This window comes from Aedes albopictus, chromosome 2, assembly GCF_035046485.1.
Source record: "Aedes albopictus strain Foshan chromosome 2, AalbF5, whole genome shotgun sequence".
Classification (NCBI taxonomy): Eukaryota; Metazoa; Arthropoda; class Insecta; order Diptera; family Culicidae; genus Aedes; species Aedes albopictus.
In genome coordinates, this window is record NC_085137.1 from 284,750,333 (window position 1) to 284,774,758 (window position 24,426).

Here is a 24,426-nt window from a genome sequence, read left to right on the forward strand (position 1 = left end):
GCAAAGTTGTTTACCTCATACGTGTCATTTTTCGTAACCAATGCTCCGATTTAGCTGATTTATCCTGATGATTCTTATGCGAAAGATAAACATCGCACAATCCGGCATCTGCGTGACCTTGTGCAGGCGCAGAGGACTCAACGGACTTTTGGCAACAAGCGATTTCAATCATCATTTCAAGCCTAACTTTACCAATAAAATCTACGAACGGAGAAAATCGAAGGGGAAGTTCTCTGTTCCCATAGCAACTCATACATTGAGCATTTCCGAAACGTGAAAAATCCGGGTATTTTTTCACAAATTATCCCCAAAGTAGAGTGATACAAGTAGTCCCTAACGAAATTCAGCGCCTCATGTGTAAATCCCAGACACGAATGCCACATAAGTGGTAAAGTGTCTTTAATAAATATTAATAATATTAATGTGTAAATCTCTTTTTTATTTACATATGTTGCATACGGTGTTTGGTAAAGTTAGGCTTGATTTCTCTCCCCAACCCCGCATTGATCTGAAACCTGGCATAGCAGGCGTCGTTGTCGCTTGAAAAATAGAAGATCATCAATACTCACACACTGAAGATGCCTGTTAATCCCATTGGTTCCATGTGTAAGTGTAGCTGGTCTGGTGATACTGGAGTAGCAACTACGGGCGGTCATTCAATTTTCATTTTCATTTAGCTGTAAATCGAATTTGACATTTTTTATGATTCGCATTTATCCTACCAGAACTCACTAACATCTTATATTTCAAATGATAGCTGAGAAAGTATTTTTATATTGTTTCATCTTTATTAAAAAAAATCCTGCGTCATTTTTGCATTGCGTCAAATTTCGCAAAACATTAAGAAGATTGTCCCTAAAACTCACTTACAGGGGATACTCAAAATAACTGGGACAGGTAAAATTTTCACTTTTCAAAAAATGTTCAAATCGCTGTAATTTTTCGAAAAGGGCATCAAATATTTATACTGTAAGCTCATCAACTAGTTGTGTATCAGTGGTCAAAATTTGGAAAAGATCGGGCCATTCTACACGAAGTTATAAAGATTCTAGAAAAGGGTATAATTGTTCGATAGCCAACTTTGAGCTGCTATATCTCCGGATTCAATGACCCGAATGCAATGAAATTTTGATTATTTATGATTAAAATAATGAACTTTGAAAAATAGTTGACCTTATTTGAAATTATTAATAAGAAAAAAAAAGTTATGGCGATTTTATTTATTCCATGTTTTTTTCAGTAAATTTATCTATTTTTCATATGCATCCCATTACTTTTCCAATTTAATGCCGGCTATTTGGTTGTTTACCTTTGAAACACGAAGATAATAAAATTCAAGTCAATTAGAGGGAATTCAAATGAACTATAATAACTATCTCGAATTTTGAAACGATGCTGAAGTTTTGGAAAAATTGGTGTTATATTAGAAAAATAATTTTCTTTCGTGTGAAGAATTTTAGGTTTAGTCAAATGTTTTCAATAGCTCATTATATAAGTCATAAATGGTCAAAATTTCATTGCATTCGGATCATTGCATTCGGATCATTGAATCCGGAGATATAACAGCTCAAAATTGGCTATCGGATAATTATACCTTTTCCTAGAACCTTTATAGCTTTGTGTAGAATGATCCTTCCCAAATTTTGACTACTGATACACAACTAGTTGATGAACTTACAGTAAAAATTTAGGAATATTTGATGCACTTTTCGAAAAGTTACAGCTAGTTGAACATTTTTTGAAAAGTGAAAATTTTACCTGTCCCAGTTATTTTGAGTATCCCCTGTATATCTCGACTTTCATCCAGCTGTCAAAATTCAAGTACAGATAGTCGAAAGATAGGGTGACGAAGGTTTTTATCGGCAGGTTTGTTCTCTTCGTCATGGAGATTTTTTTTGGGCCAAATTGCCTGAAATTTGGGCATATAACTCATCTCGGTTGAAAAATCCTTGTGGCCAACTCTTAGTTCAACAGGTTGCAAAAAAAACCATGACAAGAGAACAAAACTGCCGAAAATACATACATAAGTTCCCCTATTACATGATTAGCTTTTCATTCATGCAAAAAGATTTAAAATTATACATGGGTAATTCTCGCTGAAACATTTGAATCTTTTCAAAACATTAATTATGTGAATTGTGTGAATTGACCACAACAATGAAATATCGATGAAAACGTGAATTAGTCTTCCAATCTCCCATACATTTTATTAAAATCGCAACACGCATGCACGCGATTTCGTCGATCCTGTTATCGTTAATGTTTTGAAGAGCTTAGACTTTCAGCTTCCTAATGATGAGTTCAGATTTGAAATCGGTGGTTGCGAACACAGCGAAAATTGCGAATTAATGATAAAATTCAAAATGGCCGCCAAATCCAAGATGACCGCCAAAAATGTTTTAACTTCAAATGAAAGGTCTATACTTTCCCTTCATAGAAATGTGAAGTTTTGTACAAGTTACAACATGAATTGGTATTTCGCGACTAATCAGGTGCAATTTCATGATAAATCGTCATTTTTGTAACTCTGTCAGCCCCTTGGCAAGTAAGGGGTCCATCAATTTAACCCAACCAAAGTGGTTTTCATCCTTTTTTTATCATTTTCTAGCGAAAAAGCAAGAAAAATTGAAAATCCCAGACTTTATGTAAATTGCGGCCTGGTTTCAGCGATAATTACCCGCATATTAAATAAAAAATGTCAAATTCGATTTACAGCTAAATGAAAATGAAAATTGAATGACCGCCCGTAGTTGCTACTCCAGTATCACCAGACCAGCTACACTTACACATGGAACCAATGGGATTAACAGGCATCTTCAGTGTGTGAGTATTGATGATCTTCTATTTTTCAAGCGACAACGACGCCTGCTATGCCAGGTTTCAGATCAATGCGGGGTTGGGGAGAGAAATCAAGCCTAACTTTACCAAACACCGTATGCAACATATGTAAATAAAAAAGAGATTTACACATTATTATTATTAATATTTATTAAAGACACTTTACCACTTATGTGGCATTCGTGTCTGGGATTTACACATGAGGCGCTGAATTTCGTTAGGGACTACTTGTATCACTCTACTTTGGGGATAATTTGTGAAAAAATACCCGGATTTTTCACGTTTCGGAAATGCTCAATGTATGAGTTGCTATGGGAACAGAGAACTTCCCCTTCGATTTTCTCCGTTCGTAGTTTTTATTGGTAAAGTTAGGCTTGAAATGATGATTGAAATCGCTTGTTGCCAAAAGTCCGTTGAGTCCTCTGCGCCTGCACAAGGTCACGCAGATGCCGGATTGTGCGATGTTTATCTTTCGCATAAGGGTTCACGCTTTGGTGCGTGGATGCCAGGCGTAAAGTGATAGTATATGTAAAAATTACTGTGAAGCGAAACATTTCACTTAATTGCATACCTTGTAGGCGTTATATGATTGATTTTACACTGTGTTGTGAAAGTTGTAAGGTAGGGAAACGGATTTCTTCAATTCGTTTCTAGTTCTAGCGATGGCTAGGAACATACGTTTATAGTTCAGAGAGAAATACTCTCCTCCCTACACTGCCGTGTGCAGCATAGTTGTCCTATTTTCCAAAACAGCGTTTTAAGTTTCAGCATTGTTTCCTTCTCCACGAACAAGTGTAATGAAACACAGAGTGAATCCATCAGCATAACGTTAGAATTGGTATTTATCATTGAAATACGAACAAAAAGGTTCATAAACATTCAATTTACTTTGTTTTTTTTTAAGACTTTAAACTCTGGGGGGACTGTATTGCCGGGATATCTAGCAATTTTCGAGATTTTCTCGGCATAAGCTGTCCCATGCCATGTAAGATGTTCAGTATAAGCTGTCCCATGTTGTAATTTTCATCATAAGCTGCCCCATGTTGAATTTCACAAATGCTATTAGGATATCCGGAGAATGTACAGGATTTCTTCAGAGATGTTCGGAAAGCTTTTGAGAGAAAAAAATAAATGAACATGGGGCAGCTAATGCTTCAAAATGGAACATGGGACAACTTATAATGACGAAACTGAACATGGTACAAATTGACTTGATGTTGTTTTCATGGAGTTTCTGAACAAAGTATACTAATCGAGAATAGATTCTGAAAGTATACGTAAAAATAGACCTTTTGGTGATAAAAAAGTCAAAATCGTCAAAAAGTAACATGGGACTATGCAGCACACGGCAGTACAGGAAGTAGATAGAAAGTTACAAAGTCAAACGAAAGGAACGAGCCAGGGATTGAAAGGTCCTTTTGCATATAAATCAGAAGCGGTATCCACTAGAACTAGATCTTCAAGCTCGTCATTTGAAATGCTTCTCTGCAACCCTGCAAAAACTCATAAATTCTTCATCACCAACAACATTATTGTTGATACATTTATTTTATGCGCTACATAGTCAAATTCCCGTAACATTCTTCATTGTCTCTCCTGAATTCCCCGGCTGTCAATCCCATGCAGAAAAATAGCGATTGTCCAAATATTTTCCACCGAAGCAGCGTTCTCGTGGCCAACACAAGACAACGATTATTTGATTTATTTCCCGTTTATCGGATCGCACACACCCCAAACTCGGCAGATAATATCGCACTCCCGGCGGTATGTCTATTCCCAGCCGGCTCCATCCGTTTTTTTTTTTTTTGGAGCCATGGTATTGTTGTAGTACATAGCCAAACGGTGCGATATTTGACAGGCTCCTAGCTCTGAGTAGGAAGCGCGGCAACGAGGCGACATCATGCAGCATAATAATGCCCCACTTATGGGAGCGAGCGCATGGAGAGCAGCAGCAGCATGATGTGCGGTGTATTAGCAACCACCACCACGCGCCGAACGGAACAGCATAAAATTCCTACAGCTTCGTCGGAGCAATAGTCACTTTTCTGGGTTACGCAAACAATTTCGGATGATAAAAAGGACAGATTTTATGATGACATGGCGCCTCGATTGTCGTGTTTCTGGAACAGCAAATATTCAATGATGCTGGACTCGAGTGTGTGTTTGGTATTTACGGAAAAGGATGGGAATAATGCTTTGGATGTGGGGGACGCATGTTTACGCTAAGTTTATGCAATGCTGGGGATCAAGAGGAAAGAAGAACATGCGCAATTTGCTGATAAGAAAAGTTCTTGTGAAATGTTAGTTTGGCTGTCATGTTTATATAAAACTTGAAGTTTCTGCTAAACCTAGATAATGCCATATTATTTCAATTTTTTAGTAAGTTCAGTAGGGTCCATATAGCGGATGCTGTAGACGTGCGGGTATTCAGCTAGACAATGCTGAGAGTTGCGATTGCGATGCCAATCAGTTACGTTTTATTTGCCTTGGCATCCAAGTATCGATTTTAACGGATTTTTTGTTTGCACGGCCATGTAAAAAAATCCATATTTTTTTTTATCAAACACTTATGTTTTCATAATTCATCGAGAAGTCATCATCCCCGTGCAATAACAGAATATGGTGTATTATCCAGTTTTGTAGCAAACCCTTCTCGATCGATAGCAACTCTGCATGCAAAGTCATGAAAATCAGTTGTGTTTTTTAAAATTTATATCGCGACGAACCAGCCAAGGGCTGAAAGTCTCTTTAATAAAAACAAAGAAAGACGATCAAAATTTATATTGTAAAACCAGCCAAATTAAATTATCAAACGATCTAAGTTTCAGCGTGGATAAACACGTGTCATAACTTTGTTAGTTTTGTTTACTTGGCTGGGGAAAATTAAATCTTTTAAGTTTTGTTCACTGTTTCGAAGTAAAATGTACGTTATATCGAGTTCGTTATATCGAGAGTACTTCACATCAATCTATAAGATAACCAGTAAAGATCGATTGTAATACTTTATACGCAGATTCATCCAACTGTTTGTACTTGCTGTGTAATTAAGGAGTTCGAAATAAAATCAAATAACATATTGTACCATTCCAACTTTCCATAAATTGGTGCTGAAATCTGCAGAAAGTAGCAATTTTCAGAAAACATTGAAATAGCCCCTCTACATACCGACTTAAAATTAAACCTTTTTCGTGACTTTCTGCCAAAGAGGAGGTCTGGGAAAATTGTAATAGCATTAGAGATTGGCAGCAAACAGGCAAACCCGAACCAAAGTAGCGAGCAGAAATGAGCAGACAGACATGTTTCTCCCACACCTTTTTTCACGCTGGCTGGCTGACGTGACCGATCATCAGAGGTTCGACTGCCAGAGGAAAGTCCAGGGCGCCTCTCTAGACGAAAGACCTATTGAGAGCGAATGCCCCCAAATTATGCTATTGATCGTGTCTAGCTGGGGATGAATGGCAAGAACACAAAAACAAGCGCCCATCGCAAACCAATCCCCGGTCCAGAAGCTGCACGAAGGAAAAGCGCTCGGTATTTATTTTCGATAGGTATAGGTAGACAGACGCAGGAATGACGTGGCTCCGCGAGGAACAATTTCTAGCATCATCAAAACGGTTCATTCTCACCGTGCTTCGTGCATCACCAGCTCAGCTGGTTGAACTACTAGGTATCGGAAGCTCTTGCGAAGGAGGGCATGCGAAGAATTATTTATTTTCTACTCATTTATCGACTTTTCAACCGTGAGGCACATTGTATTGTTCATGGTGGCATTGTCGATGTTGCATGCGGGAGAGAGTGTACAATGAAGGGATGTAGTCTCTAGCTGACAGATCTTGTTGTTTAACCAATCATCATGTTGTTTCCATCCAAATATCATTTATTCATACACATTTACCAATTTTCCAGGATCCAGAGAATTTCGCAGAGAACTTAGTTTCGGGAGCATTCAGAGCGCTTGATTCGGTGGTTAGGTCGACTGTGAAAGCTTGTTCAAGAAAAGCATTAACTCTGTGCCTTAATCCTCTACAAAAATACAACCATGATTTTGCTCCTTCAAATAGTGCTCTTGGCGTCATTGTACGCTTCTATAATTCGCCCGCATAATGTTGCTTATAAGTACACTGCTTTTTCTAGCATGGTCCTCCGAACAAAAAGTAATTCGTTGGTGATTTCCCCGAACCAAGAGATCTATCCTGGAGCAAACATTTGTGGTTTCTAGCGATAATGTATTTTATTTGTTATATTTGCTGTGTACCGACCACCGTGGCCCCATCACCACCAGTCAGTGGACAAACCACAGAAAGAGCGAACCACCACACCACCCGCCTGAAGCATTTATTCAATTTTGCTAAATGAATCTGGGCGTGTTTCTAGGCTCTTTTACGGACGACTCACGATCCGACATGCTGACAACCGGCCCTCCCCGTTCGGATCAATGGACTGCTCGTGTGTGCATTTTATTAGTGCTTGAATCGGAGGGCTTTTCGTGCTCCCGGTTCTGCTTTTACTTGGGTCAGTTTTTTTTTTTATATATATTTGCTTCGCCATGCTTTTATCGTTGCTAATTAGTGGGGGATTGATGGCTCCTATAGAGGCCATCGGTAAATCTATGAGTTTGTAGTCTTTCATTTGTTTAATTGGATGTGCCCGCAGCTAAGCCGATTATGCCCCAGGGAGTGCAATAAAGCTGGTTCATAAATTATTGGTAAACTTACTCGCAATTGAAAATCAATTACCCTACATATGCCTTTCCATTATTGTTTTTATAGGCACTTGGGCAGACTCAGCTAAACTTTTAATTGAACACTTTACAGACACTGAATAGATCATCAATACAGTGCATACTGATTCTGCATATTAGATGCGACTATGTAAACTCAAATTTGAATTACACGCAATATCAATGTGATATTTGCGAAACAAAATGCACTCACTACTCATTCCAAAACGTGATTTAATTCCCAATAACGTGATTCAGTGAATCTAGTATGACATGAAACCCAGAAACACAAATCATGATACTCTTTTCACCCTTTTACACTTTAAAGATAAAAAATTTAAAACACGATATATTCAGTCCAATTTGAACGGCAGGATTTTATTTGATGAGTGCTGATATATTCAATATCCCGATAGCACCACTTGTTTTTCTTTTGTGAGAAATCCCTCAAAAGTTTATTTGGTCTTAACTGACTGAAGTCAACAATGTAGCCAATTGTTAACTCATGCTAACTTTGATTCTGACCATTTTCCTGTAACATTTAAAATTTCCCATGGAGAAATTTTTAATCCCTTCAGGTCTACTTTCAATTTATTATCACAGAGCTGACTGGGATTCATATAAAATATATTGCTGAAAGCACCCCAAATTCAGCTAACACAACAGTGTGTGCTCACCTTCAAAGTGTGATTGCAGCATAGGACCACGTCGGATCGAGTTGGAGTCTACGTAAATACGTCTGTAAATAAAGGAATAAGTGCACCGAAGACGTCGAAACGATCCGAGGCTAATGTGCACTTTTATCGCACTTTTTAGGCGTACTAAAATACTGTGATAGTCCAATGTGGGGTATAATCTACAATATATCGATTGCCATTTAGATGTTAATGTTTCATTGGAAACATACCTTGGTATTGACAGACAATGGTTGTCGCGACAAATGTTGACTTCGAGAAGAAAATACAAATTTTCTTTATTATGCATACTATTGTAAAGACGTATTAGTCTTCAGATTGAACATCTCCAGATATGTCTGTACTATATTTTTTGCTTTACCAATACCGTAAACCGGGGTCAAATTGATAAGTTGGATGAAATTGATCATTCTCGGACAAAACTGTAATACAATATTAGCAATTCCTTCACGTCTTTATGATCGCCATCTGGTTCATAGATGTCTAAGATGATTGTGGACCTTTCATTTTTTAAAAAAAGTTAGTCTTGTATTGCTTTTTTAACGGGTTTTCAATGTATTTCTTACATAGCCGAAACCTCTCTCTCTCTTCTTGGCGTAACGTCCTCATTGGGACAAAGCCTGCTTCTCAGCTTCCATTTTGCATGCGTATATCGTGTGGCAGGCACGAAGATACTCTATGCCCAAGGAAGTCAAGGAAATTTCCTTTACGAAAAGATCATGGACCGACCGAGAATCGAACCCGTCACCCTCAGCATGGTCATGCTGAATACCCGTGCGTTTACCGCCTCGGCTATATGGGCCCGTGGGTACCGCGGGTACTAAACAATCGATTGCCACTAGGAGTACCAGGGAACTTTCTGTGTTCACTTTTTTGTATGAGCTTGATTGTGATGTCATGTAGCTATTCTGGACATGAATCAGATTCAAAAGTTTTAGTTTTAGTTGAAGAAGTTGTTTAATGCGGTTGAACTAGTTTATTTCAAAGGAAATGCATACCTTCAGGTGATTATTGATCAATTTCGAAATATCAATTTGCCATTGGACGTCTGAATGTATAATTACATAGTAAGAGTTTTGTCGCGTTACTCGTGTTCAGAATATCAATATTTAATGGAGAGGGTTATTTTCTATTCTAACTGGTGTTCAATTGTATGCTTATCAATTTCGCCCCAAAGTACCATTTTTATTTTTTGAAGTTATTAAACTTTAAATTTGTTGGACAAAATTCTGTCACGTAGTTTTATAGAGATCCAATCGGTACTAGTTTTACAAAACGAAGCCAAGGGCTGAAAGTCTCTCAAATAAAGATAAATCAATCAATCAATAGTTTTGCAGAAATTCTTTTGCCAATATTTGAATTGCTGCAAATTTTATCTGCAAAAGTTGTTTAAAAGCGATCAATTTAATCCCAGATTGGTACTTTAAAGGAAACTTCGCTAGCAGCTTGAATCAACTGTCCTGAAAGGGCCGAAAGTAGCAAGAGTCGGCGTAGAGTTGAGCATTTTATACCGAGCCCAATCGAGTAGAAGTTGCGCCGGTAGCTTAGCTACCAGTTCCTGAAGCAGTGTTCAGATGGTTGTCTTGTTTTGTCACTTGGAGGCGAACTATCAGATTTTGAACAACTAGTCCAAAATCGATCACCGTTTCCAGGTGATCTGGTTTAGGTGCCGGAAGTCGTTGAATCCAATCTAGCATAGACCGAATGATCGATTGGACAATGAGGAATTGGCTGCCACTGATAATGGAAGTGTAACGTTTCTGCTGTTAAGTATCGTGTTCAACCCTAGGAAGCCCAACAAAATACGATTTATAAGCAACGCTGCAGCTTAGGTACACGGGATTTCCTTCAATTCGGTGCTTCTAAAGGGACCCGATTTGCTTGTAACGTTCGTTGTCGTCCTAAGCCACTTTAGGGAGCCTAAGATAGCTGTTAGTGGGGACACCAAGGAGATGTTTCTCTGGATGCTGATTCGAGCTGAAGATCGTCAGGCCCAGCGGTTTTTGTGGAGAGAAGACCGTGATGAAAACCCCAAAATTTATATAATCGATGTTGCCACATTTGGGTCAACATGTTCCCCGAGATCGGCCTAGTTTGTAAAAAAAACTTAAACGCGCAGGACTACATGCAGCTGTTCCCAAGGGCCACAACTGCAATCGTCAGATTCCACTTTTGGGGATGAAATGGACCCCCAATGCCGACGTTTTTTCATACGCGATATCACCGAAGGAGGGTATATCGAAAATTTTTGTCCGGAATACGTACCAACGAAGCGGGAGATGCTCAAGGTTGTAGTGAGCCTGTTTGATACACTCAGACACATAACATTCTTCCTCGTTCATGAAAGGATTCTAATTCAGGATGCATGGGTGGCGGGCACGGAGTGTGATACTCTGATAGACAACCCATTGTATCACAAATGGCAGCTTTGGATCAGTGGCTTCCAACCACTATAAGGACTGTGAATTCCACGTAATTAAAGCCTGTCTCCACAATAATCGGGACACAGTAGTACGGCTGTAGCTCTGTAATGATTCGGTAAATTGACCAAATGAACTCTTTGGTGTATGTTTATTATTTACAAATAAGTGCTAAATTTCATTAAAATCGATGCATTACTTTTAACTGTGGATGGAAAACAAACATATGTGGTTTTAAGCATTTTGTACAATCGTGACCAATTTTCATTCGAATAATAGATGGTTTTTTTACGCTACAGTTCAAAGTTCTATAACGATAATTATGAAATTTCGTTAGCAGTTATGATACTTATACGGACACTTTCTTGCAAAATTTCATCAACATTGATCAATTGAATTGAAAGCTATTGATATTGATAGAGGTGAATGTTAGTGAACAATTTTCGTGTTTTTCATGTGCGATGTTTGCCTATTCATAACTTTTGAATTTCTCTGCCAATTTTTATGAAATTTTCACAGAAGATAGTTGACTATTTGTATATTATGCCTGCAAAATTTGATGATTATTGGTATAGAACTTTCAATAGTACAATTGACACAATAAAGGGTGTTGACTAATTGCCGTCTATGAAATTGTTGATATTGCATCGATTGTTTTGAAATTTTGCCTATCCAACAATTGTAGATTAAGAGGTTTGTGTTCAAAATTTCAGCCATTTCCTTCGCCAAATTCAAAAGTAACAGCGCTGACAAGCAAAACTAAGGGCTGTACAAAATTCAATGGCGCACATTCTACTTTTTCATTTCTACAACAAAAAGTACTGCACTGATTCACATGTAATTTTGTAGGTGAAATGAACACATCTTGAGATATTATTAGGCCAAATTTGAGCAATTTTATTGTATCTATTGCAAAGTTACAGCTGTATATCTGCGCGTCCCGATTAGTGCGTATACAGGCTTTATTTCCAACATACAGTGTACGGACCGGTGCAACTCCACGTATTCGTTGACGTTCGTTGCTTGCGTGGCTTATTTTGCAGTATTTGGCCCTGAGGGGATGGAAGTAACGTTGATATCCGCAAAAGTCAGGTGGTGCTAATCAAGGATCTCTCCGTTGCTCGACTAGAACTCAACGCACCAGTTCTGGATACTTGTCTAGCTGAATCGGTGATCAATTCTCACGAATTTCAAGTCGATCGCAAATTCTTTTGGAAAGATTCGAGAACGGTCTTTGCTTGGATCAACTCTGATCACAGAAGATATCACCAATTCGTATCAGTCAGAATCGGTGAAGTATTATCGTAAGCCCGGATGAGCGACTTCAGTAAATGGGAACGACTTCAACGAACACAAGCATATGTACTCCGTTTCGTCGACAACCTCAACATAACCGTCAGCATAAGGGAGAAGCATTGGTTCTTGGCATGCTGTCCCAAAGTGAGCTTCAACAGGCGGAGAAAGCACCATGGAAGCAAGCGCAGAATGAAGGTTACCCGGAAGAACGTCAACAATTGCAGGAAACGCAGGGCTGTGCTGAGGCCCGACACTCCCTGTCTAAAACAAGTTCCATCCACAAACTATGGCCGTATTTGGATGAGGATGGAGTACTGCTTATGCGTGGCAGAACTCAGTACACGAAGCGACCACACCTGGGGTAATGAATTCCGTTATTAATACAATCCCTAAAGCATGGTATCCCAAACTGTGGGTCACGACCCCCCAGGGGGGTCACCGGTCTTCATCTGGGGGGTCGCGAAGGAACAGTCGTATATTTTACTGTAATAGACAACAAATGAGAGAATTTATATGGTGGGTTGCGAAAAGTACGTCTGCTGGAAAAAGGGGGTCATACACCTGAAAGTTTGGGAACCTATGCCCTCAAGGGTTTCCTAAAACAAAATCTTCAGAAAACACTGCGATGTTTTCGCCAAGAAATTGTAATTTATTCCTAGATAATTTTCAGTGGTTTAATTTAAAGTTTCTCACGATCCATCAAAAACTTAGGAATACTCAGAGTTAGAGATTACTTTCAAAAGAAAAAAGTTTAGGAGCTCTGTCAGTTTTTTCGGTTACCAACTTTCCCTTGAAGACCTGGCAAATTCGACACCATGTATTTTGAAAGAAACTGCTCCAAAAAATGCAAGCAAACCCTCCATATATTCCACCACAATTTGTAAAAGAAATCCATATTGGTTCGTTTCTTACTAAATCGACTTAACGGCATTATTGACCCAATGAATCAATACAATTTAAAAAAAAATCTTAGCACAAAATAACGTCTGATATTTCTATGATTTTTCACCAATTTAAAACTTCATGATGCACTCAGTTTCCTGGTAGCATGCGATGGGCATGAGCATTTTTTTGGCTGAACACTAACTATACAAAATTAAGCAATTAATAGCTACACAAAAGAAGCAATAGGTAGGATGACGATTTAAAAAGTGCATGTAGAAGTTCATAAATGAATTAAAACTCAAGGAGCTCATACTATTCCGGCAGCATTGTTCTTCCTTCACTATAGGATGTTTTACAAAACCTGTTCAACTCAATGTTTGCTTTGAGACAAATTGCTTTCCTCACAAATTGAATTATATGTGGTCCATGGTTGAAGTAATTTAGTCTATAAAAATTTCTCATGACGAAGAAAACAAAACTGCCAGAAATACCCAAAGTCACATTAGTACCTAGAAGATTTAGAATTTTTGCAACATATCAAACAAATGTATCATATCACTCTTGTAGGTTTCGAAACAATGTCCGAAACGGGCGAATTGCATTGTCTCACAATTATCAACTTCAATAGGTTTCAATTCATTTGGCATATTTGCTAAACTATTTGGTTTCTAATTCTTATAAATGTTGAAGAAATCAACAACAAAAAAAGGATTTAATTTCACTTGTTTTTACTCAAGATGCATCTTTGCTGCTGTTATATGTATCTATGTACCCAACGGAGACGATCAGGAATGCTATCTCCATGCCAAAACGTTGCTCGATGCATAAAAAAAATCTTCAGCAAACAGCAAACTAGGTCGGACTCCTGACGCCAAATTTTGCGGTTTTCCCCTGGAAATGACGGCGATTTACGTTACTGTCGCGACACCCGACAACATGGCATGACTATAGCTCTCAAGAATATCACTTCCTGCCTTCTTCCATCATAAACCGAAACGTGGTCTGCTGGTTCGAAAGAGAAAAAATCTTGCATTGTTATTCCTGCTGATAGAACGAAGAAGAAAGTTGTAATGTCATAACTCCGGAAAAAGGCAACTACTATTTTCTACTCTATTTATTTCATCGCTATAAATAGAGGAAAAGTCTGAAACTTGGGGTTTCAAGTTGGAAGTGCTGGTATGATTTATAAAGCTTTACGAAAGAGGATACTATTACAGGATATTTGACGGGTGGGTTAAAAAACGAAACAACAGAGGAGCAGAACGAAGAGTATAATTTTCGAACGATGTTTGCTAGAAAGGTGCATGTTCGTTCAATGCGAGTGATCCTTATTGTGCTTTTTTTCGAAAAGTTCCAACACCGCATCGTGTGGAGCTATGGGAATGCAAAGAATGGCACTAAGTGGAATCACGGTTCTCACCAGCTGCATTCAAATCACTTCGCATTTCTGCCATTCCTTCGAGGATTTTCCGTCTGGGCTGTTCCGTCTTTCTGTTACATGCTGATTGTGGTCGTTGCACTATTAATATGCGCCAAGCCACTATTAAAGTCGCATTAACTATAAGCTTGAAGCTTGGTTTTTCTGGTCCGTACCGGGTTGCTGCTCGGTCGCTTGCACGAGGAAGCAGCAAAGGAAGTATGCAAAAACGACAAACAGAAGGCGTGAAACTGCTTGCCGGAGTGGCCGGACCGATTTATCCTTTTACATGCATAATGTTCTGCTGATAGCTCATGTGGAAAAATTAAATTGGAAAATCCTAATATTTACTGCAAACTAGTCAGGAGGGAGTTGCCACACATTAACCCAGGTGATCAATCATCTTGATTAATGGCACTTGGAAGACGAACTGATACTGGTGGTGTTGTGTTTGCAAATTGAAACTATGTTTCCATGAGATTTACGATAGTAAGATAGTTTTGGCTGAACCAGCATGAGCAATAGTATGGGACAAACATCAAATTCTCGCTCCAGTGGAATTTTTTGATTCCATTTAGGTCCCATATGAACTGTGCAAAATTTCAGCGCAATCGGCGAAACTATAATTTAGCGCAAGCAGTTCAAAGTTTTCATAGGATTTACTATGGGAAAAGTTGCACTTTCAATCAAAAAATCCCAGAGGTCGCCCTTTGTCTCCTTAATTCAAATCGATCAACGTTTCTTATAGAAAAATCATTTGTGAAACTTTCCTTCGAAGACCGCAAAACGATTGGATGCTTGTGGAAAAAGTTATTGATTTATTACCGATTAGTGATCCAACGAACGGCTTTTTGTTTTGTTTTATTAGCAGCACTGTAGCTGCTGCCTTGGCTGCTGCTGTTTCTGGGGGTGGTGATGCCTCCCGCCACCCCATGCAATAACGGCAGCAGCAGTGCTGCTGATAAAACAAAACAAGAAGCCGTTCGTTGGATCACTAATCGGCAATAAATCAATAACTTTTTCCACAAGCATCCAATCGTTTTGCGGTCTTCGAAGGAAAGTTTCACAAATGATTTTTCTATAAGAAACGTTGATCGATTTGAATTAAGGAGACAAAGAGCGACCTCTGGGATTTTTTGATTGAAAATGCAACTTTTCCCATAGTAAATCCTATGGAAACTATGAACTGCTTGCGCTAAATTATAGTTTCACCGATTGCGCTGAAATTTTGTACAGTTCATATAGGACCTAAATGGGATCTAAAAAGTCGACTGGAGCGAGGATTTATTTTTTCCATACATGCGTGTCCCACACTAATGAGCAATTACCCAATCAAAGAATGGCATAGGACACGAATGCACCCCGGTGTAAAGTGTCAATAATAAATTAATAATAATAATAATAAATGACATACTGTATCAACACATATTGATGCGGCCTCATGTCTCGAGGATTATTTGTTTGCATTGCAAGCGGATGATCAAGGGTTCAATTTAGAGCACATTAAGAAAACCTTCTGAGAATTCCTTCCAAAATTGCTTAAAGCATTATTAGATTTCTTTCATAAATTAATGAAAAAAAATTCTTCATAATTTCTTTTTTTTTCAAAAACATCCAGAATCTCAAGAGTTTTGTTCAAAAAATTCTTCATGAAAAAACATCCACGAATTACTTAAGAAACTTTAGATTCTTCAGAATTCTTTCAGAAATCCCTACGGATATTTTTTTTTAATGTTCCACGGATTCCTTCAGAGATTCCTCTAGCGAATCCTTTAGAAAATCAAAAAAAAAAATACCAAGCAATCTTTCAGATTTTTTTGCGAAAATTCTTTAAGAAATTACTTCAAATTTACTTTTTAGAAATTATTTCTTGGATTCCTCTAGAAAATTTGCCAATGGTTGATTAAAAAGTTCACCAAAGATTTTTTCAGAATTCTGCCAGGGATTGCTTATAAAAATCCTCTAAGGATACATTAAGGAAGTCCTCTCTAGTTTCTTCCGGAATTTTTTTCACGAACACTTTTATAAAAACTTCTCAATGGATTTCTTCTGAAATGCTACCACGGATTCTTCCAAAAAATCTTTTCCGTCGGAAATTACTTCAGAAATTTCTGCATTAAATTTTGTAACGAAATTTTTAAAAATTTCTGCAGCGGTTTCTCCAGAAATTCTTTTAGGGACTCTTTAATAAATTCCTTCAGGGAGCCTATTACTTATTAATCTCATACATAGGAAGGAATTTTTTAACAAACTCTTCTTAACTTATTCATAGGAACTGTTAAAATTCCCTTAGTGATTCCTCCAGAAATTCCTGAAGGAATTCCTCCATAGATCCTTGCATGAGTTCTTTCAGTTATTCCCGCAAGAATTCCTTCAGAAATTTCTGCAGGAACTAAAACACAGACTAAAACTTCAGGAATTTTTCCAGATACATATTCCCTTTGATCCGTCACTGCGACATGAATTTAAGAGCAATCTTATTATTCATGCGTCATTGGTGTACCTGAAATTGTCATACGCAAAAAACATACGACATAACAGCTTGTGGAGTTCAGATGTACAGTACTAAAGAACAACATCATTCGAAGCTCTTTGCAAAACACTTCGTTGATTTAGTATCATAGATTCCAAAAGCAAATATTTTGATTCAATAATAGCAAAAGAACCTGAAAAGAGAACATTACGAAAGAGATCACCAACCTTCGCGTGGTCCTCCATCGCCGCTTGAGTGCTCCCAACATCTTTTCTGCTGTTTCCTAATTTCTGCCACTTTAGCACGCCTTCCTCATAAATAATTAGAATCAAAAAACCGAAGCTGTTGAGCCAAACCCTTTTTCTGTGCAAGAGTAAGCCTCACTTCTTCCGAACTACACCAACAGCTGCCCCACTACTGGTAGCTAGTGAAGGCATTTGCCCTCCAATCAACAGGTTCTTCTGCTGCCGATGATCTTCGCGGCTTAGCTCTCGCGATCCGTTTGTTTGTTTACACACTTGAAAGCACTTTTGAAACACACTTCTGCCGACTCTCTTGGCTCACATCGCACTAAGATTGATTTCAATGGCTTCTTCGTCGTCTCGAATGCCGGGCACCTCAAGTTGAATGCTTGCGAACACTTAGATAAACTAAATGTTTCAAATTAATGCTTAAATCACGTTTCTTTGCCGGCATATATGGTATACTTAGAATTTATAGATTCACGGTCACATAGTTGGATTTTTATAGCTCTATAAACTCATTTTCATGCATCTGCTTGTGCTACTGGCGAACATTGATTGAAGATTTGTGTCCATATGCTAATTTTTCGCTGGTAGATGTCACAGCTGTCACCAGGTATAATGCAACTCGTTGTCGTGCATGGACCCTACGCTAACGCCAACACACACGCGGGAACAGTCACCACACTTGACCAAAGTAGGCGTCCGCGTGTATTTACTGTCTTGGAATCGTAGCAGCCCTTGCAGTACGACATAGTCCATTAGAGATTGTTTAGATTAGACCCGCTGTCTGTGTTGAATGCCTTTTCTATCCCTCCGCCGCCGCCTGCTTCGTATGGATTGCGGATTTTCTGATGCCTGGCCGTTTGTCTCCGGAATCACATTTGCTACAGTTGTAAAGTAAATTGACGCGGTAAGTTATGCACGTCTGAGGCGTTCGGCTTAGCGCTGTATTTCACCGCTGCTTGCTGGAAGGGAGAGAAAATAAACACTTAATTTATGCACCTCCGAATGCTAGACGCACAGCGCGTACATCAAACCCCCATTGAACGGGTCGCGTGCGTTGATTCACGTGTGATTGCCCCGAGTTCTTTTCCATTTAATCACTCTCTGATCGGATACGTCTGGTTGCACATTGGTCGTCCGATCACGTCGGAGGAGAAGCGCTGTTTATTATGTGTAAAACGGTGTTTGATTTTCAGTTGGTTTCGTGTCTTTGAAGAACTGACCAGTTTATGGCCGATTCATGGATTCAACGGAAGGAAAGCTATATGAAATAGAGTGTGCCATTCGTAACAAGAAAAGTGGCTATTATGTGTAATAAGAATTCTGAGTAACAAAACATTGGTTTATGTTTAGTAAAGTCGAACAATTTGGCATCTACTGGTGCTTAACGTGGACCAACTTTACAGAGGAATCCGTCGTTATTGAGACTTGTATATGAGCTTCTGATTGAAATCCGAAGTGACCAGCTTCGCGAAAATTGATTTTTAACCTACTTAGAAATGTCGCAACTCAATTTGGACCAGTGGATTTATTGTAGTTCTTAATTAGCATAACGATTCGCAACAGAAAAAAATAGATTCAAATTTACTTCGCAGCTGCAACTTCGCATGTGCTTCAAGCGACGACTTCGTGCAACGATAATTCATTTTAAATTTTGAGGTGTGGTTTTGGCTTCGTTATAATATCCCCCTTAAATAAGTGCATGTAGTTCACTCTGCAACACCGACTTCAGTAGTGGTTCTTCAGCCTTGTAATTGTCGTATGGCCTCGTATCTCAGTTAGCTTTATTCTAGTTTATGCAGTATCAGGCTTTATCTGAAGGTAAGGGGATTTTATTTCATCGCTTGCGGCCGAAGCTATCAAGGTGGAAGACGTACGATCTGAACCTAGGATTTGTACGGGAAACGTTTCGAAGCAGCGTTCCATGGAACGAAATCAAAAGACTTTTCTCCTGTCATGCCTGGGTGCCTTCCTAGGAATAACATAATCAACCATGCTTGCTGAACTGAGGACAAATGAACAGTATAATATCTAGATGGGAAATTCTGGGTGTTCCAAACTGCCCACAAAGAGGAAGGTCACATAGCCAACGCTCCCAATCTCCGCAGCGAGTAGAGGCCGTTCCAAGGATGATCCCAAATGCCTAGGTACACGTAGAAGATATTGCCGCGCAGACGCATACCGCCTACCCACCGACAACGGGAATAGTATGGCAGATACAGCCAAGACGTAGCGGCTATCTGTACAACTGGACGGTTTTCAGCCCAAGATATCGTTTCCACGCCAAACGAGGGCTTCCCAATAGTAAAGATTACCTACTGTATTTATTATACCCTTCCCAGGTGGCCCCTTGTCCAAATTAGATCGCGTAGTCACTGGATGTCTTACGGCTGCTCCGCTTGACCAACCCAAGAGGCTGTGCCCTGCTCGAATCTGTGGATGTTGCGAAAAAAGACAACAAAAATATTTACAGTAAGAACGGAGCAGAGTCCATCATAGATGTGACCTTTGGAGTCCGGACCACCTCTTGTACCGCATCTGAACTGGCCATTCTCCGAGTCCCCGCACAAGCTCTTATGTAGCTCTCAGACTATATGGGTGATGGCCGTTGAAACGGCATTCCAGCCAAACTCATCCCTACACATCCTCTGGGCAAGATTGTCCGGAGTTGTGTCCTCTCCGCAAGTGGCAAGCATGCGGTTAAACATTGTGCGAAAACACGGGCACACAAACAAAACGTGTTCCACCGTTGCCTCTAAACCTATGGGTCCACCTTCCATTGGTGGAACTGTCCCACGCGCACTGCCGTTTGACCATAGAGGCCAACCTGGCAGTTCTGCGTATGCCTCTTGTGCCGCGCATTTCGAAGCACTCCATGTCCTCCCTGTAAGGATGCCGATAGACACCAAACCAGTAATGATGCAGATTGCGTCGTGTGACACGGAACGGTACGCGCTTGCAACCCTATGGCACATCAGCCTGTAAGTACTTTCCAGCTCACTACGGTAGCTTTCAGTACATAGCGCAGTGCCCACGCCGGGCCGCCATACCTTAGTATGAAGAAAGCGACACTAGCCAGAAGCTTGCGCTTACTGGCGTACACCTCAGAGCTATAAGACATCATCCGGAACAGTGCCACTATGGTTGTGGAGGCCCTATTACAGGCGTAATCAACGTGGCTACCGAAGGTGAGCTTATCGTCGATCATCACGTCCAAGTATTTGACGGAGCACTTCGACGTGATAGTGCAATCGCCTACACTAATCACCGCTTGCTGCTCCGACTTTCGGTTGTTCACAAACATCACCTCAGTTTTATGGTGAGCCAACTCCAGTTTCCTGTACCTCATCCACGCTTCGACAACATTGATCGAGTGGGTGGTAGTCAACTCCACTTCTTGGGGTGAAACACAAATTATGTCACGTAAAAATCGACCTTTTTCAACACCCCCTCCACCCTATGTCACACTTTTTGTATGGGACCTCAATATTATTTGTATGGGTCGTCACGCTTAGCAAAACTTCCCCTCCCCCTAAAAACGTGACGTAATTTATGTACGTCCCCCTTCATTCGACCACAGAGAGCAGACATCCAGGCTAGAACAAATTTCATTCAGAAAGTTGTGTAAGGATTTGAATCTTCACTTGAGTAAGGTTGCAAACCAATATATGATGAAAACACTTACGCCGCCAAACACCATATTGCCACAGTCAGTGGTGAATTGAAACATTTTAAGTGGTGAATTAAATTAGTATGGGAAATTAACCGATTGCAGCGCACGCTATTGCCACTTGTGTTGGCGATTTCAAATGGCCGTTAAATTCCTTACAAAGTTTCGGAACTGGACTTGGATGTCTGTTCTCTGTGATTCGACTAACCATAGACTTCGAGCGTAATGTTGTCTGCAAAACCGACAATCTCCACTCCTACCGAATACTCTAACCTCGTCGTACATGACATTCCATAACAGCGGACCCAGGCAGGATGGAACCTTGCGGGACTCCAGAAGTTATGTGAAAGCACTTCCGACCAGGGGATCCGCAAGCGGCAAGGTAGGCCTACTGCTCATCTTTTACGAGTGTGTTAGTGTCAACTGGCAACGCGACCTGAGGCCTGGTCGAATCCTGCTTGGAAATCGGTTTGTGTTGCCGATGGGGATGGCCCGCGAAATCGCATTGTGTTGTTTGGGAAGGCCCGCTCGATGCATGTTAGGTAGGCGTAGTTTGTTCGAGTTTGACGTGCCTGCACCCTCCCTGCTTCCGACCCACCTTCGTGTCGTAAACTGTGATACTGTCAATATTGATATATTTGTACATTTATCAAATATATCGATTTGTGACTTAAAATAAACTTGGAAGTATGTAAGAGGTTTCAATTTTGCGTAATGCATTGAAGACATAGAAACAAAATTAGTGTATTCTATAAAGCTTCTTCTCTTCTTTCATTATCGCCATTTTTTGAGCAATTTCCAAACATTTCTGTTGAAGAATTCTTTTTGGTATTTCTGGGAAAAGCTTAGCCTTCGCTTCCCTTCCCTTTTGTCTTCCTCATAAGGAATTCCACATCATTTTTTTTAATAAATCTTTCGGGCAGCTCTTCAAAGCATGACATTGCAAAATAAACTAAACATTAAATTTGATTTGTTTATTGGAAGACTGATTTTGATGGAACTTCTAATGGTTTCGGCTTGCAGTCACAGAAATAACATTAAAATTTATTTCTAATGCGACATCTGGAATCCATTTCTCCAGTTGATTTATCTAGATATATCACCTCTCCAAAGCGGTGTTTAGGATCAATTTGAAGGGCTCAAAAAATCATGCCCAACATGTCACACAATATGAAACCAAGGGACGACCTCCAACAACTGAACTGCTTCGCCAGGCAGCACGGACATTGGAACGGGAGCACTTTGCGGTACTCGTGGTTTTTTTTATTTGCTTTGCCACACATTCGAGTCTCAGTGCCATATACCTACCGAGTAAGTAGACAGACGTGTCTGGTCGTCTGCAAGTATGGTGAGATGCAGTTGAGTAGCATAGTACAACAGCTTCCACACAGAAGATGAAATGGAAGTGGGTGCGCATACTGCATAGGGTAAAAGGGTATAATGCGCCCCACCGGGGCAAAACGCCCCTCTTCATTTTCTAGCGATTCAAGCGCTTTTCGAATGCATGATCGATTAGAAATCTTAAATATTGAAGAATTATTGCCATCAAGCTGGTCCGTTAGTGGATTGGTACAGAAAAGCAATAAAAATATCAAAAAGTCTGAAATGGAGGCTTTTGGCGTAATATTTTACCTCTTGTGAGCTGACTTCATTGTAAACGAAGCTAGTTCTGTTCGCTTGTGTTACTTCGCAACTTTTATGCAGTTAAACACTTGTTGAAAGACCCTCCTAGGATAAGCATGTGGTGGAATTATACCCTGGGACAGTTTTATCACGGGGCTGGACGTTTTTCTTTTGATGGGGCGTATTGCCCCGTTTGTTTTGAAAAGGCAAATTTTGGAACGTTTTCGAAAAACGTTTCAAAGCTTCCATAGCCACCTTTCCAAAGGCAAAGTTCGCATGCAACACTTCACTAACTTTAGTAACATCAATTTGCAGTGAACAATAGATGGAATAAGGCGCCAGTTTCAGATATATTGCCATTTCTGCTTAGGGGGGGCATATTATACCTGTTTACCCTACCTATATGGTGGAGTGGAGAGTACTCACATTGGCCACCGCAATCCCAGCATTCCCGAACAGGGGATAGTGTTGAAATGATGACAGTTTTATTGGTTTAAGGATCACCCTATCAAATGTTGAGGCATGTTACAGACAACAGACTTAGATTTTGTTTGTAAATCAAGAAGTTATGATTATGGTAAAATTAAATTTCCTGCTTAATCTGCTTCCCATTGTGTAGCTCAAAAAATATTACTATCTTATCTAAAACCTTTTGATGTGAAAGATATTTTAGAAACCTTTGCTGTAGTGTCTCTTTCGTTCGTCAACATTCAAACTGAAAAAATAATCTGGTTTGCGCAGATTGCGTATTAATTTAAAAATTAAACATTAAATTTATCTCCCAATTATCTTTGTGTATTCACTCCCCGCTCGGGCTTCCTCTTCCCCTTGGCACTCAACTCTGTTGAAACCACAGCCAACCAAAAGTGAGAGAGTAAAAAATACTTCCAGCGACACATAAAAACATTTTGCGCAACTCCAAGCTAGCCTACTCTCAGTCTCCACGGAGTGCAGAGTTTCAGCTTCGATCGTGGTTTCTGGTGGTGGTATGATGCATAGACAGCCGAAGAAGGGAGGGCCCGGCTTCAGTTCGAAGGAGTGCAACTATTTATAACCCATGCTTTGGCAATCGACCGAATCCGATATTTGTGTTTTGGAAATGAAAAAGAACGGAACGAAAGGGAAACATTGTGGAATGCACTTTGAAATATGTACTAATTCGTCATTAGTATGGTGCAGTGGGAATGGGGTCCAATAGAATGGCAGCACGATGACATCTGTTGTTTGGTAATGGGTTGATCGTCACAAAACAAAATAACAGTTATTAAAATAGTTTTCCATTTTTGATCCAATCAAAGCGATTACTGTTTTTTGTTCTATCGACTTATTGTTTAGTCCTCCTACGATCTCTCTACCGACTTTTCGAACCCTCTAAGCAGAATACCCTCTTTTAATGAGTGTAATCAGTTTCGTACTTTTTAATTCTGCCCGAGTGGATAACTGACACTGAGGAAGATTACAAGTGGTAGTCGAAATACGCGTATCTGTCAAAGGATAAGCAAAATAGGGCGGAAATAAAAGGTACGAAACTGATTACATGCATTCCTCCTACGATGTTAATTTCTCGATTTTTGCTTAGACTAACCAAGCCAAGTAGAAATTACAACGTTTGATTGCTTGGACATTCATGTAAACAACAGAAACACGTGTTTGATGAACAAATCCAGACTTGAGTTATGAATTGAAATCCACGTACTCCGGTGGGAACCGAACCCACGACTCCTAATTCACAAGACGGGCACTACTTTCCTCCAAGCTAAGGATCAAATTCCATCCGAAGGATATTTCGATTGTGGAAAGGAACAAACCTCACTGGAATCGAGTTCAGTTCTGTGCCTTCAGGGGACGGTAGTGGTAGCTTTGAGGAAAGAAGTGCCCGTCTATCGAATCGGGAGTCGTGGGTTACATTCTCACCGGAGCACGTGACTTTCTTTTCATAATTCAAATTTCAATTCAATTTGTTTATCAAACACGTGTTTCTATTGTGTGCATTGAAGCTGAAACGATTCCAACCTAGTCCTCAACGGTATTACAAGAATTAAGATATAAAAAAATCTCTAAACCAGCGGCCTTGGACAAACTCTAAATGATCTGATGATTAAAATAAAATAGTAACACCCTACGCCTAATTTGTCAAATCA

General features: G+C 39.7%; 1 protein-coding gene across 5 annotated transcripts in view; it reads right to left on the reverse strand.

Moving 5' to 3' along the window:
* The window catches only part of LOC109416692 (uncharacterized), a 215,140-nt gene that overhangs the window by 109,011 nt on the left and 81,703 nt on the right, over positions 1 to 24,426 (reverse strand). For 2 of the 5 annotated variants that reach the window (XM_062851985.1, XM_029873029.2), the window contains exon 2: positions 16,972 to 17,954. The exons of the other annotated variants lie outside the window; for them this stretch is intronic. In XM_062851985.1, the coding sequence (XP_062707969.1) occupies positions 16,972 to 17,012 (41 nt within the window). In that variant the 5' untranslated portion in view covers positions 17,013 to 17,954. The remainder of the gene's footprint in view (positions 1 to 16,971; positions 17,955 to 24,426) is intronic. 5 annotated transcript variants of the gene reach the window in all.